This window comes from Aegilops tauschii, chromosome 1, assembly GCF_002575655.3.
Source record: "Aegilops tauschii subsp. strangulata cultivar AL8/78 chromosome 1, Aet v6.0, whole genome shotgun sequence".
NCBI lineage: Eukaryota > Viridiplantae > Streptophyta > Magnoliopsida > Poales > Poaceae > Aegilops > Aegilops tauschii.
In genome coordinates this window covers 404,335,523-404,352,928 of record NC_053035.3, presented here as the reverse complement: position 1 = coordinate 404,352,928, position 17,406 = coordinate 404,335,523, and the positions used below count along the sequence as shown (strand labels likewise).

General features: G+C 49.6%; 1 protein-coding gene across 1 annotated transcript; it reads left to right on the top strand.

Annotated features, from left to right (window-relative positions):
• The first annotated feature begins 9,594 nt into the window (after positions 1–9,594).
• On the top strand, positions 9,595–10,677 carry LOC141041499 (uncharacterized). Its single transcript, XM_073507783.1, has one exon. The coding sequence runs from the start codon at positions 9,595–9,597 to the stop codon at positions 10,675–10,677; it is 1,083 nt and encodes a 360-aa protein (XP_073363884.1).
• Positions 10,678–17,406: the final 6,729 nt, after the last annotated feature.

The window sequence follows — 17,406 nt, the reverse complement described above, 5'->3', positions numbered from 1 at the left end:
CTTGCGCCGCCACCAGTATAAAACAGCGCTCCTCCCCAAGCATCCCCAATTCTTCGCCTACAAAATATCGATCTTGTTCTTGGCTGCGTGGTTGAGAGTTGATAGTCTCCATTCCAGAAATTGTCGGGTTCAATTGTATCCCAACCCCACTCCACAGGTACTCGGCGAATCTCTGATGATAATCTCTGTGTCTGTACTGTACATGGTTCTTTGATATTACCAAGAGAAGAAACGAGAATCATCATCACAAAAATTCAATGAGTTCCTTGTTCTTTCTTCTGATTATTAGGAGGTCCGCCCGCCATCGCCATGGGCAGCCGGTTTGTGAATCTGTTGGCCATGAGCTGCAACGGCGGCCCCAGACACTTCAGCCTTCACTGCTTGAACCCGGCAAACTTATTTCGCCCAGCCCGGTCACGGCCAGCGGTTCGAGCAGTTCATCGACGGCCAGCGGACGCCCCGCTGCCTCCGCCGTCCCTGTCATTCGACTGGCCCTGCAGGAAGGGCGAACAGGCGTGGATGAATTTCATGGCTTTCGGCCCCGGCCGGGAAAACCTCCTCGCCGTGGACCAAATCGGCAGGAGCTTCTTGTACAACCACGACTCGCGCTTCCTCCGCACTAGGATGCCCAAGATGCGCACGCCCATTATCGACCCCATCTCCGTTGCCGTGGGCGACAGCCTATACGTCATGAGCGGCAACCCTGGCCGGCTGCCCGATCGGGACTGCTTCCAGGCTCTCCTCCACACCCGCCTGCCTGCTAGCTACGCCCAAGACTGGTGCTGGTATTCCCTCCAGCCACCGCCTTTCTTTGCCGACGACGACGACGGGGTGGATCGATCCAGCTGCCACGATGGCCCAATGCCCTTTGAAATCAGTGCCTACGACGTGGTTGACGATTCACAGATCTGGGTATCCACATCTGGCGCCGGCACATACTCGTATGACATCGCAAGTGGCGCGTGGAGCAAACTAGGCAACTGGGCACTGCCGTTCAGAGGTCACGCCGAGTACATCACTGAGCACAACCTCTGGTTTGGCTTCACACCCGACGATTTGCAGCTCTGCACATCGGACCTCACTGCCTCGTGTGAGTTGAGGCCGCCCGTGCTGCAGGATGTGTGGACAGACGTGAACAGGCCAGAAGATTGGACCCTGACAGACGCCAGCATTGTGCCGCTCGGCTCCGGTCAAGTCTGCATTGCCAGGTTCTTTCTTACCTGCCCAGAGGAGACCATTGAGGATGTGTATGGCTATGCCCTTGAGAAAACAGAGAATTTTGTTGTTCTCGAGGGCGTCAAATTGTTAAAGGCTGGGTGGGCTCAGCTCCGGATGGTTAAGCACAAGTCGGAGCGTTACGTCTTCGGCCGTGACCTTGTCATACCGCCTTGATATTTTGTAGTACTTCATCTATGCCAAGTGAGCTCTCTTAGATCAACCGGTGTAGTCTAGTCCCGCGCGGCTGGCTTTATGGCGTCGATGGAATCAATGCATGGAAAACGAAACAACGAAACGAGGGCAGTCTGCACGTACTACCAGCGCCTCAAATCCAATCCAACCGAAACAATCAAAAGAAGCGATCGAAAGAAACCATCTCCAACTACAGGCGCGTCCAAGCCAAGCGAATCAAAACAAGTCCGGCCGGGTCTTCCCTCTTCCGCCCAGCCGCACGTGCACCTTTTTCTTTTTCTTCAATTGATTTGATTTGAGGGAGTGCACGTACACCTCATACGTACGTACGTGCGTGCTTACCCTCTTTTATTCTTCTTGGTTTGTTTTATAACGCATCGTAGCTGCTTCAAACCTTCAACCACATCACGTCAAAAAAAAAACCTTCAACCGCATCACGTCAAAAAAAACCTTCAACCGCATGCACATGCATGCATGCATGCCGGACTAGGCACGTACACGCACACACAACTTTTACACGTGCACATTCGCAAAAATAAAAGACAGGACTTTTACACGTACACGTATGTACGTGCTTTTTTCTTTTGCAATTCACCTAGCTAGACGCGACTGCGTGCACAACACTTTTGCACATCGTTCCTGTTAAAAAAAACTTTTGCACGTCCTTCCTGTTAAAAAAAAGAACTTTTGCACGTCGTTCGTGCTCCTATCCGTCTATCTCCCTCGTACTACCTCCGGTCCTTTTTAGTATGCATACAAGTTTTGTCCGAAGTTGAAGTATCACTGCTTTGACCAAACTTATAGAAAAATATTCAATATTCACAATGCCAAATCAATATTGGAAATGTACCTTTATATTATATATATATATATATTTGTATTGTAGATGCCGATATTTTTTAACATAAATTTGGTCAAAATTTGCAATGTTTGACTCAACACAAATCTAATACGCGTAGCAAAAAGGACCGGAGGGAATACCAGTGATACACGCACATGCGTCGCTAGCTAGCTACGCACATGCGAATCAACTTATTGTATCCCCAGCTCACATAGTTCAACTCCTGGACTTAACATTCACTAGTACCAAACAGGGCTTTCGTCACAGGGCAATATTCACATTAGTCCCGGTTCAGTCACGAACCGGGACTAATGTGAGCATTGGTCCCGGTACGTGCGGCTAAGGCATTAGTCCCGGTTCACCTGGGCCCTTTAGTCCCGGTTGGTGCCACGAACCGGGACTAAAGGGTGCGATGCCCATTAGTACAGGTTGGTGGCACCAACCGGGACTAAAGGTTAGTCCTTTAGTCCCGGTTGGTGGCACCAACCGGTACTAATGGGCTTTGAGGCATTAGTACCGGTTCATGGCCCATAAAACTCTACCACCCCCCCCCCCCCCCCCCCCCCCCGTGGACCACCTTTTCAGTTTTAGAAAAAAACAAAAGAAAAATGACGGAAATGTCAAAAAAATAAAATAAAATAAGCTTCCCATGTGATATGTGGTCTAGTTGTTGGGAAAATTAACAAATATGAATTTTGACATTATTTGCAAAATCTCTCTGGAATTTCTTAAAATGGGCATAACTTTTGCATACGAACTCGGATGAAAAAGTTTTTTATATGAAAAATCATCTACTCGAAAATTTACATACGAATTTAACCCACGGTAGAAGGCGTTAGGGTAGGAATCGCACCGGATCTCCTCCCTCTTCAGTCTTCCTTGCGCCGCCACCAGTATAAAACAGCGTTCCTCCCCAAGCATCCCCAATTCTTCGCCAACAAAATATCGATCTTGTTCTTGGCTGCGTGGTTGAGAGTTGATAGTCTCCATTCCAGAAATTGTCGGGTTCAATTGGATCCCAACCCCACTCCTCAGGTACTCGGCGAATCTCTGATGATAATCTGCGTGACTGTACTGTACATGGTTCTTTGATATTACCAAGAGAAGAAACTAGAATCATCATCACAAACATTCAACGAGTTCCTTGTTCTTTCTTATGATTATCAGGAGGTCCGCCCGCCATCGCCATGGGCAGCCGGTTTGTGAATCTGTTGGCCATGAGCTGCAACGGCGGCCCCAGACACTTCAGCCTTCACTGCTTGAACCCGGCAAACTTATTTCGCCCAGCCCGGTCACGGCCAGCCGTTCGAGCAGTTCATCGACGGCCAGCGGACGCCCCGCTGCCTCCGCCGTCCCTGTCATTCGACTGGCCCTGCAGGAAGGGCGAACAGGCGTGGATGAATTTCATGGCTTTCGGCCCCGGCCGGGAAAACCTCCTAGCCGTGGACCAAATCGGCAGGAGCTTCTTGTACAACCACGACTCGCGCTTGCTCCGCACTGGGATGCCCAAGATGCGCAAGCCCATTATCGACCCCATCTCCGTTGCCGTGGGCGACAGCCTATACGTCATGAGCGGCAACCCTGGCCGGCTGCCCCATCGGGACTGCTTCCAGGCTCTCCTCCACACCCGCCTGCCTGCTAGCTACGCCCAAGACTGGTGCTGGTATTCCCTCCAGCCACCGCCTTTTTTGCCGACGACGACGACGGGGTGGATCGATCCAGCTGCCGCGATGCCCCAATGCCCTTTGAAATCAGTGCCTACGCCGTGGTTGACGATTCACAGATCTGGATATCCACATCTGGTGCCGGCACATACTCGTATGACATCACGAGTGGCGCGTGGAGCAAACAAGGCAACTGGGCATTGCCGTTCAGAGGTCGCGCCGAGTACATCCCTGAGCACAACCTCTGGTTTGGCTTCACACCCGACGATTTGCAGCTCTGCACATCAGACCTCACTGCCTCGTGTGAGTTGAGGCCGCCCGTGCTGCAGGATGTGTGGTCAGACGTGAACAGGCCAGAAGATTGGACCCTGACAGACGCCAGCATTGTGCCGCTCGGCTCCGGTCAAGTCTGCGTTGCCAGGTTCTTTCTTACCTGCCCAGAGGAGAGCATTGAGGATGTGTATGGCTATGCCCTTGAGAAAACAGAGAATTTTGCTGTTCTCGAGGGTGTCAAATTATTAAAGGCTGGGTGGGCTCAGCTCCGGATGGTTAAGCACAAGTCGGAGCGTTACGTCTTCGGCCGTGACCTTGTCATACCGCTTTGATATTTTGTAGTACTTCATCTATGCCAAGTGAGCTCTGTTAGATCAACCGGTGTAGTCTAGTCCCGCGCGGCTGGCTTTATGGCGTCGATGGAATCAATGCATGGAAAACGAAACAACAAAACGAGGGCAGTCTGCATGTACTACCAGCGCCTCAAATCCAATCCAACCGAAACAATCAAAAGAAGCGATCGAAAGAAACCCTCTCCAACTACAGGCGCGTCCAAGCCAAGCGAATCAAAATAAGTCCGGCCGGGTCTTCCTCTTCCGCCCAGCCGCACGTGCACCTTTTTCTTTTTCTTCGATTGATTTGATTTGAGGAAGTGCACGTACACCTCATACGTACGTACGTGCGTGCTTACCCTCTTTTATTCTTCCTGTTTTTCTTTTTTATAACGCATCGTAGCTGCTTCAAACCTTCAACCGCATCACGTCAAAAAAAACCTTGAACCGCATCACGTCAAAAAAAACCTTCAACCGCATGCACATGCATGCAAGCATGCCGGACTAGGCACGTACACGCACACACAACTTTTACACGTGCACATTCACAAAAATAAAAGACAGGACTTTTACACGTACACGTATGTACGTGCTTTTTTCTTTTGCAATTCACCTAGCTAGACGCGACTGCGCGCACAACACTTTTGCACATCGTTCCTGTTAAAAAAAACTTTTGCACGTCCTTCCTGTTAAAAAAATAACTTTTGCACGTCGTTCGTGCTCCTATCCGTCTATCTCCCTCGTACTACCTCCGGTCCTTTTTAGTATGCATACAAGTTTTGTCCGAAGTTGAAGTATCTCTGCTTTGACCAAACTTATAGAAAAAAATTCAATATTCACAATGCCAAATCAATATTGGAAATGTACCTTTATATTATATATATATATATTCGTATTGTAGATGCTGATATTTTTTTACATAAATTTGGTCAAACTTTGCAATGTTTGACTCAACACAAATCTAATAGGCGTAGCAAAATGGACCGGAGGGAGTACCAGTGACACACGCACATGCGTCACTAGCTAGCTACGCACATGCGAATCAACTTATTGTATCCCCAGCTCACATAGTTCAACTCCTAGACTTAACATTCACTAGTACAAAACAGGGATGTCGTCACAGGGCAATATTCACATTAGTCCCGGTTCAGTCACGAACCGAGACTAATGTGAGCATTGGTCCCGGTTCGTGCGGCTAAGGCATTAGTCCCGGTTCACCTGGGCCCTTTAGTCCCGGTTGGTGCCACGAACCGGGACTAAAGGGTGCGATGCCCATTAGTACCGGTTGGTGGCACCAACCGGGACTAAAGGTTAGTCCTTTAGTCCCGGTTGGTGCCACCAACCGGTACTAATGGGCTTTGAGGCATTAGTACCGGTTCATGGCATGAACCGGTACTAAAGGGCCCATCAAACTCTACCCCCCCCCCCCCCCCCCCCCGCGGACCTCCTTTTCAGTTTTAGAAAAAACAAAAGAAAATGATGGAAATGTCAAAAAAATAAAATAAAATAAGTTTCCCATGTGATATGTGGTCTAGTTATTGGGAAAATTAACAAATATGTATTTTGACTTTATTTGCAAATTCTCTCTGGAATTTCTTAAAATGGGCATAACTTTTGCATACGAACTCGGATGAAAAAGTTTTTTATATGAAAAATCATCTACTCGAAAAGTTACATACGAATTTAACCCACGGTAGAACGCGTTAGGGTAGGAATCGCACCGGATCTCCTCCCTCTTCAGTCTTCCTTGCGCCGCCACCAGTATAAAACAGCGCCCCTCCCCAAGCATCCCCAATTCTTCGCCAACAAAATATCGATCTTGTTCTTGGCTGCGTGGTTGAGAGCTGATAGTCTCCATTCCAGAAATTGTCGGGTTCAATTGGATCCCAACCGCACTCCTCAGGTACTCGGCGAATCTCTGATGATAATCTCCGTGTCAGTACTGTACATGGTTCTTTGATATTACCAAGAGAAGAAACGAGAATCATCATCACAAACATTCAACGAGTTCCTTGTTCTTTCTTCTGATTATCAGGAGGTCCGCCCGCCATCGCCATGGGCAGCCGGTTTGGGAATCTATTGGCCATGAGCTGCAACGGCGGCCCAGACACTTCAGCCATCACTGCTTGAACCCGGCAAACTTATTTCGCCCAGCCCTGTCACGGCCAGCGGTTCGAGCAGTTCATCGACGGCCAGCGGACGCCCGCTGCCTCCGCCGTCCCTGTCATTCGACTGGCCCTGCAGGAAGGGCGAACAGGCGTGGATGAATTTCATGGCTTTCGGCCCCGGCCGGGAAAACCTCCTCGCCGTGGACCAAATCGGCAGGAGCTTCTTGTACAACCACGGCTCGCGCTTGCTCCGCACTGGGATGCCCAAGATGCGCAAGCCCATTATCGACCCCATCTCCGTTGCCGTGGGCGACAGCCTATACGTCATGAGCGGCAACCCTGGCCGGCTGCCCGATCGGGACTGCTTCCAGGCTCTCCTCCACACCTGCCTGCCTGCTAGCTACGCCCAAGACTGGTGCTGGTATTCCCTCCAGCCACCGCCTTTCTTTGCCGCCGACGACGACGGGGTGGATCGATCCAGCTGCCGCGATGCCCCAATGCCCTTTGAAATCAGTGCCTACGCCGTGGTTGACGATTCACAGATATGGATATCCTCATCTGGTGCCGGCACATACTCGTATGACATCGCGAGTGGCGCGTGGAGCAAACTAGGCAACTGGGCACTGCCGTTCAGAGGTCGCGCCGAGTACATCCCTGAGCACAACCTCTGGTTTGGCTTCACACCCGACGATTTGCAGCTCTGCACATCGGACCTCACTGCCTCGTGTGAGTTGAGGCCGCCCGTGCTGCAGGATGTGTGGACAGACGTGAACAGGCCAGAAGATCGGACCCTGACAGACGCCAGCATTGTGCCGCTCGGCTCCGGTCAAGTCTGCGTTGCCAGGTTCTTTCTTACCTGCCCAGAGGAGAGCATTGAGGATGTGTATGGCTATGCCCTTGAGAAAACAGAGAATTTTGCTGTTCTCGAGGGCGTCAAATTGTTAAAGGCTGGGTGGGCTCAGCTCCGGATGCTTAAGCACAACTCGGAGCGTTACGTCTTCGGCCGTGACCTTGTCATACCGCTTTAATATTTTGTAGAACTTCATCTATGCCAAGTGAGCTCTCTTAGATCAACCGGTGTAGTCTAGTCCCGCGCGGCTGGCTTTATGGCGTCGATGGAATCAATGCATGGAAAACGAAACAACGAAACGAGGGCAGTCTGCACGTACTACCAGCGCCTCAAATCCAATCCAACCGAAACAATCAAAAGAAGCGATCGAAACAAACCCTCTCCAACTACAGGCGCGTCCAAGCCAAGCGAATCAAAACAAGTCCGGCCGGGTCTTCCCTCTTCCGCCCAGCCGCACGTGCACCTTTTTCTTTTTCTTCGATTGATTTGATTTGAGGGAGTGCACGTACACCTCATACGTACGTACGTGCGTTCTTACCCTCTTTTATCCTTCCTGTTTTTTCTTTTTTATAACGCATCGTAGCTGCTTCAAACCTTCAACCGCATCACATCAAAAAAAACCTTGAACCGCATCACGTCAAAAAAAACCTTCAACAGCATGCACATGCATGCATGCATGCCGGACTAGGCACGTACACGCACACACAACTTTTACACGTGCACATTCGCAAAAATAAAAGACAGGACTTTTACACGTACACGTATGTACGTGCTTTTTTCTTTTGCAATTCACCTAGCTAGACGCGACTGCGCGCGCAACACTTTTGCACATCGTTCCTGTTAAAAAAAACTTTTGCACGTCCTTCCTGTTAAGAAAAAGAACTTTTGCACGTCGTTCGTGCTCCTATCCGTCTATCTCCCTCGTACTACCTCCGGTCCTTTTTAGTATGCATACAAGTTTTGTCCGAAGTTGAAGTATCTCTGCTTTGACCAAACTTATAGAAAAAAATTCAATATTCACAATGCCAAATCAATATTGGAAATGTACCTTTATATTATATATATATATTTTTTTTCGTATTATAGATGGTGATATTTTTTAACATAAATTTCTTCAAACTTTGCAATGTTTGACTCAACACAAATCTAATACGCGTAGCAAAAAGGACCGGAGGGACTACCAGTGACACACGCACATGCGTCACTAGTACAAAACAGGGCTTTCGTCACAGGGCAATATTCACATTAGTCCCGGTTCAGTCACGAACCGGGACTAATGTGAGCATTGGTCCCGGTTCGTGCGGCTAAGGCATTAGTCCCGGTTCACCTAGGCCCTTTCGTCCCGGTTGGTGCCACGAACCGGGACTAAAGGGTGCGATGCCCATTAGTACCGGTTGGTGGCACCAACCGGTACCAATGGGCTTTGAGGCATTAGTACCGGTTCATGGCATGAACCGGTACTAAAGGGCCCATCAAACTCTACCCCCCCCCCCCCCCTGGTGGACCGCCTTTTCAGTTTTAGAAAAAACAAAAGAAAATGATGGAAATGTCAAAAAAATAAAATAAAATAAGTTTCCCATGTGATATGTGCTCTAGTTGTTGGGAAAATTAACAAATATGAATTTCGACTTTATTTGCAAAATCTCTCTGGAATTTCTTAAAATGGGCATAACTTTTGCATACGAACTCGGATGAAAAAGTTTTTTATATGAAAAATCATCTACTCGAAAAGTTACATCCGAATTTAACCCACGGTAGAAGGCGTTAGGGTAGGAATCGCACCGGATCTCCTCCCTCTTCAATCTTCCTTGCGCCGCCACCAGTATAAAACAGCGCTCCTCCCCAAGCATCCCCAATTCTTCGCCAACAAAATATCGATCTTGTTCTTGGCTGCGTGGTTGAGAGCTGATAGTCTCCATTCCAGAAATTGTCGGGTTCAATTGGATCCCAACCCCACTCCTCAGGTACTCGGCGTATCTCTGATGATAATATTCTTGTCTGTACTGTACATGGTTCTTTGATATTACGAAGAGAAGAAACGAGAATCATCATCACAAACATTCAACGAGTTCCTTGTTCTTTCTTCTGATTATAAGGAGGTCCGCCCGCCATCGCCATGGGCAGCCGGTTTGTGAATCTGTTGGCCATGAGCTGCAACGGCGGCCCCAGACACTTCAGCCTTCACTGCTTGAACCCGGCAAACTTATTTCGCCCAACCCAGTCACGGCCAGCGGTTCGAGCAGTTCATCGACGGCCAGCGGACGCCCCGCTGCCTCCGCCATCCCTGTCATTCCACTGGCCCTGCAGGAAGGGCGAACAGGCGTGGATGAATTTCATGGCTTTCGGCCCCGGCCGGGAAAACCTCCTCGCCGTGGACCAAATCGGCAGGAGCTTCTTGTACAACCACGACTCGCGCTTGCTCCGCACTGGGATGCCCAAGATGCGCAAGCCCATTATCGACCCCATCTCCGTTGCCGTGGGCGACAGCGTATACGTCATGAGCGGCAACCCTGGCCGGCTGCCCGATCGGGACTGCTTCCAGGCTCTCCTCCACACCCGCCTACCTGCTAGCTACGCCCAAGACTGGTGCTGGTATTCCCTCCAGCCACCGCCTTTCTTTGCCGCCGACGACGACGGGGTGGATCGATCCAGCTGCCGCGATGCCCCAATGCCCTTTGAAATCAGTGCCTACGCCGTGGTTGACGATTCACAGATCTGGATATCCACATCTAGCGCCGGCACATACTCGTATGACATCGCGAGTGGCGCGTGGAGCAAACTAGGCAACTGGGCACTGCCGTTCAGAGGTCGCGCCGAGTACATCCCTGGGCACAACCTCTGGTTTGGCTTCACACCCGACGATTTGCAGCTCTGCACATCGGACCTCACTGCCTCGTGTGAGTTGAGGCCGCCCGTGCTGCAGGATGTGTGGACAGACGTGAACAGGCCAGAAGATTGGACCCTGACAGACGCCAGCATTGTGCCGCTCGGCTTCGGTCAAGTCTGCGTTGCCAGGTTCTTTATTACCTGCCCAGAGGAGAGCATTGAGGATGTGTATGGCTATGCCCTTGAGAAAACAGAGAATTTTGCTGTTCTCGAGGGCGTCAAATTGTTAAAGGCTGGGTGGGCTCAGCTCCGGATGGTTAAGCACAAGTCGGAGTGTTACGTCTTCGGCCGTGACCTTGTCATACCGCTTTGATATTTTGTAGTACTTCATCTATGCCAAGTGAGCTCTCTTAGATCAACCGATGTAGTCTAGTCCCGCGCGGCTGGCTTTATGGCGTCGATGTAATCAATGCATGGAAAACGAAACAACGAAACGAGGGCAGTCTGCACGTACTAACAGCGCCTCAAATCCAATCCAACCGAAACAATCAGAAGAAGCGATCGAAAGAAACCCTCTCCAACTACAGGCGCGTCCAAGCCAAGCGAATCAAAACAAGTCAGGCCGGGTCTTCCCTCTTCCGCCCAGCCGCACGTGCACCTTTTTCTTTTTCTTCGATTGATTTGATTTGAGGGAGTGCACGTACACCTCATACGTACGTACGTGCGTGCTTACCCTCTTTTATTCTTCCTGTTTTTCTTTTTTATAACGCATCGTAGCTGCTTCAAACCTTCAACCGCATCACGTCAAAAAAAAAACATTCAACCGCATCACGTCAAAAAAAACTTCAACCGCATGCACATGCATGCATGCATGCCGGACTAGGCACGTACACGCACACACAACTTTTACACGTGCACATTCGCAAAAATAAAAGACAGGACTTTTACACGTACACGTATGTACGTGCTTTTTTCTTTTGCAATTCACCTAGCTAGACGCGACTGCGCGCACAACACTTTTGCACATCGTTCCTGTTAAAAAAACTTTTGCACGTCCTGTTAAAAAAAAGAACTTTTGCACGTCGTTCGTGCTCCTATCCGTCTATCTCCCTCATACTACCTCCGGTCCTTTTTAGTATGCATACAAGTTTTGTGCGAAGTTGAAGTTTCTCTGCTTTGACCAAACTTATAGAAAAAAATTCAATATTCACAATGCCAAATCAATATTGGAAATGTACCTTTATATTATATATATTTTTTCGTATTGTAGATGCTGATATTTTTTAACATAAATTTGGTCAAACTTTGCAATGTTTGACTCAACACAAATCTAATACGCGTAGCAAAAAGGACCAGAGGGAGTACCAGTGACACACGCACATGCGTCACTAGCTAGCTACGCACATGCGAATCAACTTATTGTATCCCCAGCTCACATAGTTCAACTCCTAGACTTAACATTCACTAGTACAAAACAGGGCTTTCGTCATAGGGCAATATTCACATTAGTCCCGGTTCAGTCACGAACCGGGACTAATGTGAGCATTGGTCCCGGTTCGTGCGGCTAAGGCATTAGTCCCGGTTCACCTGGGCCTTTAGTCCCGGTTGGTGCCACGAACCGGGACTAAAGGGTGCGCTGCCCATTAGTACCGGTTGGTGGCACCAACCGGGACTAAAGGTTAGTCCTTTAGTCCCGGTTGGTGCCACCAACCGGTACTAATGGACTTTGAGGCATTAGTACCGGTTCATGGCACGAACCGGTACTAAAGGGCCCATCAAACTCTACCCCCCCCCCCCCCCCCCCGGGTGGACCGCCTTTTCAGTTCTAGAAAAAACAAAAGAAAATGATGCAAATGTCAAAAAATAAAATAAAATAAGTTTCCCATGTGATATGTGGTCTAGTTGTTGGGAAAATTAACAAATATGAATTTCGACTTTATTTGCAAAATCTCTCTGGAATTTCTTAAAATGGGCATAACTTTTGCATACGAACTCGGATGAAAAAGTTTTTTATATGAAAAATCATCTACTCGAAAAGTTACTTACGAATTTAACCCACAGGAGAAGGCGTTTGGGTAGGAATCGCACCGGATCTCCTCCCTCTTCAGTCTTCCTTGCGCCGCCACCAGTATAAAACAGCGCTCCTCCCCAAGCATCCCCAATTTTTCGCCAACAAAATATTGATCTTGTTCTTGGCTGCGTGGTTGAGAGCTGATAGTCTCCATTCCAGAAATTGTCGGGTTCAATTGGATCCCAACCCCACTCCTCAAGTACTCGGCGAATCTCTGATGATAATATTCGTGTCTGTACTGTACATGGTTCTTTGATATTACGAAGAGAAGAAACGAGAATCATCATCACAAACATTCAACGAGTTCCTTGTTCTTTCTTCTGATTATCAGGAGGTCCGCCTGCCATTGCCATGGGCAGCCGGTTTGTGAATCTGTTGGCATGAGCTGCAACGGCGGCCCCAGACACTTCAGCCTTCACTGCTTGAACCCGGCAAACTTATTTCGCCCAGCCCGGTCACGGCCAGCGGTTCGAGCAGTTCATCGACGGCCAGCGGACGCCTCGCTGCCTCTGCCGTCCCTATCATTCGACAGGCCCTGCATGAAGGGCGAACAGGCGTGGATGAATTTCATGGCTTTCGGCCCCGGTCGGGAAAACCTCCTCGCCGTGGACCAAATCGGCAGGAGCTTCTTGTACAACCACGACTCGCGCTTGCTCCGCACTGGGATGCCCAAGATGCGCAAGCCCATTATCGACCCCATCTCCGTTGCCGTGGGCGACAGCCTATACGTCATGAGCGGCAACCCTGGCCGGCTGCCCAATCGGGACTGCTTCCAGGCTCTCCTCCACACCCGCCTGCCTGCTAGCTACGCCCAAGACTGGTGCTGGTATTCCCTCCAGCCACCGCCTTTCTTTGCCGCCGACGACGACGGGGTGGATCGATCCAGCTGCCGCGATGCCCCAATGCCCTTTGAAATCAGTGCCTACGCCGTGGTTGACGATTCACAGATCTGGGTATCCACATCTGGCGCCGGCACATACTCGTATGACATCGCAAGTGGCGCGTGGAGCAAACTAGGCAACTGGGCACTGCCGTTCAGAGGTCACGCCGAGTACATCACTGAGCACAACCTCTGGTTTGGCTTCACACCCGACGATTTGCAGCTCTGCACATCGGACCTCACTGCCTCGTGTGAGTTGAGGCCGCCCGTGCTGCAGGATGTGTGGACAGACGTGAACAGGCCAGAAGATTGGACCCTGACAGACGCCAGCATTGTGCCGCTCGGCTCCGGTCAAGTCTGCATTGCCAGGTTCTTTCTTACCTGCCCAGAGGAGAGCATTGAGGATGTGTATGGCTATGCCCTTGAGAAAACAGAGAATTTTGTTGTTCTCGAGGGCGTCAAATTGTTAAAGGCTGGGTGGGCTCAGCTCCGGATGGTTAAGCACAAGTCGGAGCGTTACGTCTTCGGCCGTGACCTTGTCATACCGCCTTGATATTTTGTAGTACTTCATCTATGCCAAGTGAGCTCTCTTAGATCAACCGGTGTAGTCTAGTCACGCGCGGCTGGCTTTATGGCGTCGATGGAATCAATGCATGGAAAACGAAACAACGAAACGAGGGCAGTCTGCACATACTACCAGCGCCTCAAATCCAATCCAACCGAAACAATCAAAAGAAGCGATCGAAAGAAACCCTCTCCAACTACAGGCGCGTCCAAGCCAAGCGAATCAAAACAAGTCCGGCCGGGTCTTCCCTCTTCCGCCTAGCCGCACGTGCACCTTTTTCTTTTTCTTCAATTGATTTGATTTGAGCGAGTGCACGTACACCTCATACGTACGTACGTGCGTGCTTACCCTCTTTTATTTTTCTTGGTTTTTTTTATAACGCATCGTAGCTGCTTCAAACCTTCAACCACATCACGTCAAAAAAAAAACCTTCAACCGCATCACGTCAAAAAAAACCTTCAACCGCATGCACATGCATGCATGCATGCCGGACTAGGCACGTACACGCACACACAACTTTTACACGTGCACATTCGCAAAAATAAAAGACAGGACTTTTACACGTACACGTATGTACGTGCTTTTTTCTTTTGCAATTCACCTAGCTAGACGCGACTGCGTGCACAACACTTTTGCACATCGTTCCTGTTAAAAAAAAACTTTTGCAAGTCCTTCCTGTTAAAAAAAAAGAACTTTTGCACGTCGTTCGTGCTCCTATCCGTCTATCTCCCTCGTACTACCTCCGGTCCTTTTTAGTATGCATACAAGTTTTGTCCGAAGTTGAAGTATCACTGCTTTGACCAAACTTATAGAAAAATATTCAATATTCACAATGCCAAATCAATATTGGAAATGTACCTTTATATTATATATATATATATATATTTTTTTGTATTGTAGATGCCGATATTTTTTAACATAAATTTGGTCAAAATTTGCAATGTTTGACTCAACACAAATCTAATACGCGTAGCAAAAAGGACCGGAGGGAATACCAGTGACACACGCACATGCGTCGCTAGCTAGCTACGCACATGCGAATCAACTTATTGTATCCCCAGCTCACATAGTTCAACTCCTGGACTTAACATTCACTAGTACAAAACAGGGCTTTCGTCACAGGGCAATATTCACATTAGTCCCGGTTCAGTCACGAACCGGGACTAATGTGAGCATTGGTCCCGGTACGTGCGGCTAAGGCATTAGTCCCGGTTCACCTGGGCCCTTTAGACCCGGTTGGTGCCACGAACCGGGATTAAAGGGTGCGATGCCCATTAGTACAGGTTGGTGGCACCAACCGGGACTAAAGGTTAGTCCTTTAGTCCCGGTTGGTGGCACCAACCGGTACTAATGGGCTTTGAGGCATTAGTACCGGTTCATGGCCCATAAAACTCTACCACCCCCCCCCCCCCCCCGTGGACCACCTTTTCAGTTTTAGAAAAAAACAAAAGAAAAATGACGGAAATGTCAAAAAAATAAAATAAAATAAGCTTCCCATGTGATATGTGGTCTAGTTGTTGGGAAAATTAACAAATATGAATTTTGACATTATTTGCAAAATCTCTCTGGAATTTCTTAAAATGGGCATAACTTTTGCATACGAACTCGGATGAAAAAGTTTTTTATATGAAAAATCATCTACTCGAAAATTTACATACGAATTTAACCCACGGTAGAAGGCGTTAGGGTAGGAATCGCACCGGATCTCCTCCCTCTTCAGTCTTCCTTGCGCCGCCACCAGTATAAAACAGCGTTCCTCCCCAAGCATCCCCAATTCTTCGCCAACAAAATATCGATCTTGTTCTTGGCTGCGTGGTTGAGAGTTGATAGTCTCCATTCCAGAAATTGTCGGGTTCAATTGGATCCCAACCCCACTCCTCAGGTACTCGGCGAATCTCTGATGATAATCTCCGTGTCTGTACTGTACATGGTTCTTTGATATTACCAAGAGAAGAAACTAGAATCATCATCACAAACATTCAACGAGTTCCTTGTTCTTTCTTATGATTATCAGGAGGTCCGCCCGCCATCGCCATGGGCAGCCGGTTTGTGAATCTGTTGGCCATGAGCTGCAACGGCGGCCCCAGACACTTCAGCCTTCACTGCTTGAACCCGGCAAACTTATTTCGCCCAGCCCGGTCACGGCCAGCCGTTCGAGCAGTTCATCGACGGCCAGCGGACGCCCCGCTGCCTCCGCCGTCCCTGTCATTCGACTGGCCCTGCAGGAAGGGCGAACAGGCGTGGATGAATTTCATGGCTCTCGGCCCCGGCCGGGAAAACCTCCTAGCCGTGGACCAAATCGGCAGGAGCTTCTTGTACAACCACGACTCGCGCTTGCTCCGCACTGGGATGCCCAAGATGCGCAAGCCCATTATCGACCCCATCTCCGTTGCCGTGGGCGACAGCCTATACGTCATGAGCGGCAACCCTGGCCGGCTGCCCCATCGGGACTGCTTCCAGGCTCTCCTCCACACCCGCCTGCCTGCTAGCTACGCCCAAGACTGGTGCTGGTATTCCCTCCAGCCACCGCCTTTTTTGCCGACGACGACGACGGGGTGGATCGATCCAGCTGCCGCGATGCCCCAATGCCCTTTGAAATCAGTGCCTACGCCGTGGTTGACGATTCACAGATCTGGATATCCACATCTGGTGCCGGCACATACTCGTATGACATCGCGAGTGGCGCGTGGAGCAAACTAGGCAACTGGGCATTGCCGTTCAGAGGTCGCGCCGAGTGCATCCCTGAGCACAACCTCTGGTTTGGCTTCACACCCGACGATTTGCAGCTCTGCACATCAGACCTCACTGCCTCGTGTGAGTTGAGGCCGCTCGTGCTGCAGGATGTGTGGTCAGACGTGAACAGGCCAGAAGATTGGACCCTGACAGACGCCAGCATTGTGCCGCTCGGCTCCGGTCAAGTCTGCGTTGCCAGGTTCTTTCTTACCTGCCCAGAGGAGAGCATTGAGGATGTGTATGGCTATGCCCTTGAGAAAACAGAGAATTTTGCTGTTCTCGAGGGTGTCAAATTATTAAAGGCTGGGTGGGCTCAGCTCCGGATGGTTAAGCACAAGTCGGAGCGTTACGTCTTCGGCCGTGACCTTGTCATACCGCTTTGATATTTTGTAGTACTTCATCTATGCCAAGTGAGCTCTGTTAGATCAACCGGTGTAGTCTAGTCCCGCGCGGCTGGCTTTATGGCGTCGATGGAATCAATGCATGGAAAACGAAACAACAAAACGAGGGCAGTCTGCATGTACTACCAGCGCCTCAAATCCAATCCAACCGAAACAATCAAAAGAAGCGATCGAAAGAAACCCTCTCCAACTACAGGCGCGTCCAAGCCAAGCGAATCAAAATAAGTCCGGCCGGGTCTTCCTCTTCCGCCCAGCCGCACGTGCACCTTTTTCTTTTTCTTCGATTGATTTGATTTGAGGAAGTGCACGTACACCTCATACGTACGTACGTGCGTGCTTACCCTCTTTTATTCTTCCTGTTTTTCTATTTTATAACGCATCGTAGCTGCTTCAAACCTTCAACCGCATCACGTCAAAAAAAACCTTGAACCGCATCACGTCAAAAAAAACCT

What these genes read in the sequence shown, in the direction of transcription:
- LOC141041499 (XM_073507783.1), top strand. Translation starts at nt 9,595, where the DNA reads ATGGGCAGCCGGTTTGTGAATCTGTTGGCCATGAGCTGCAACGGCGGC.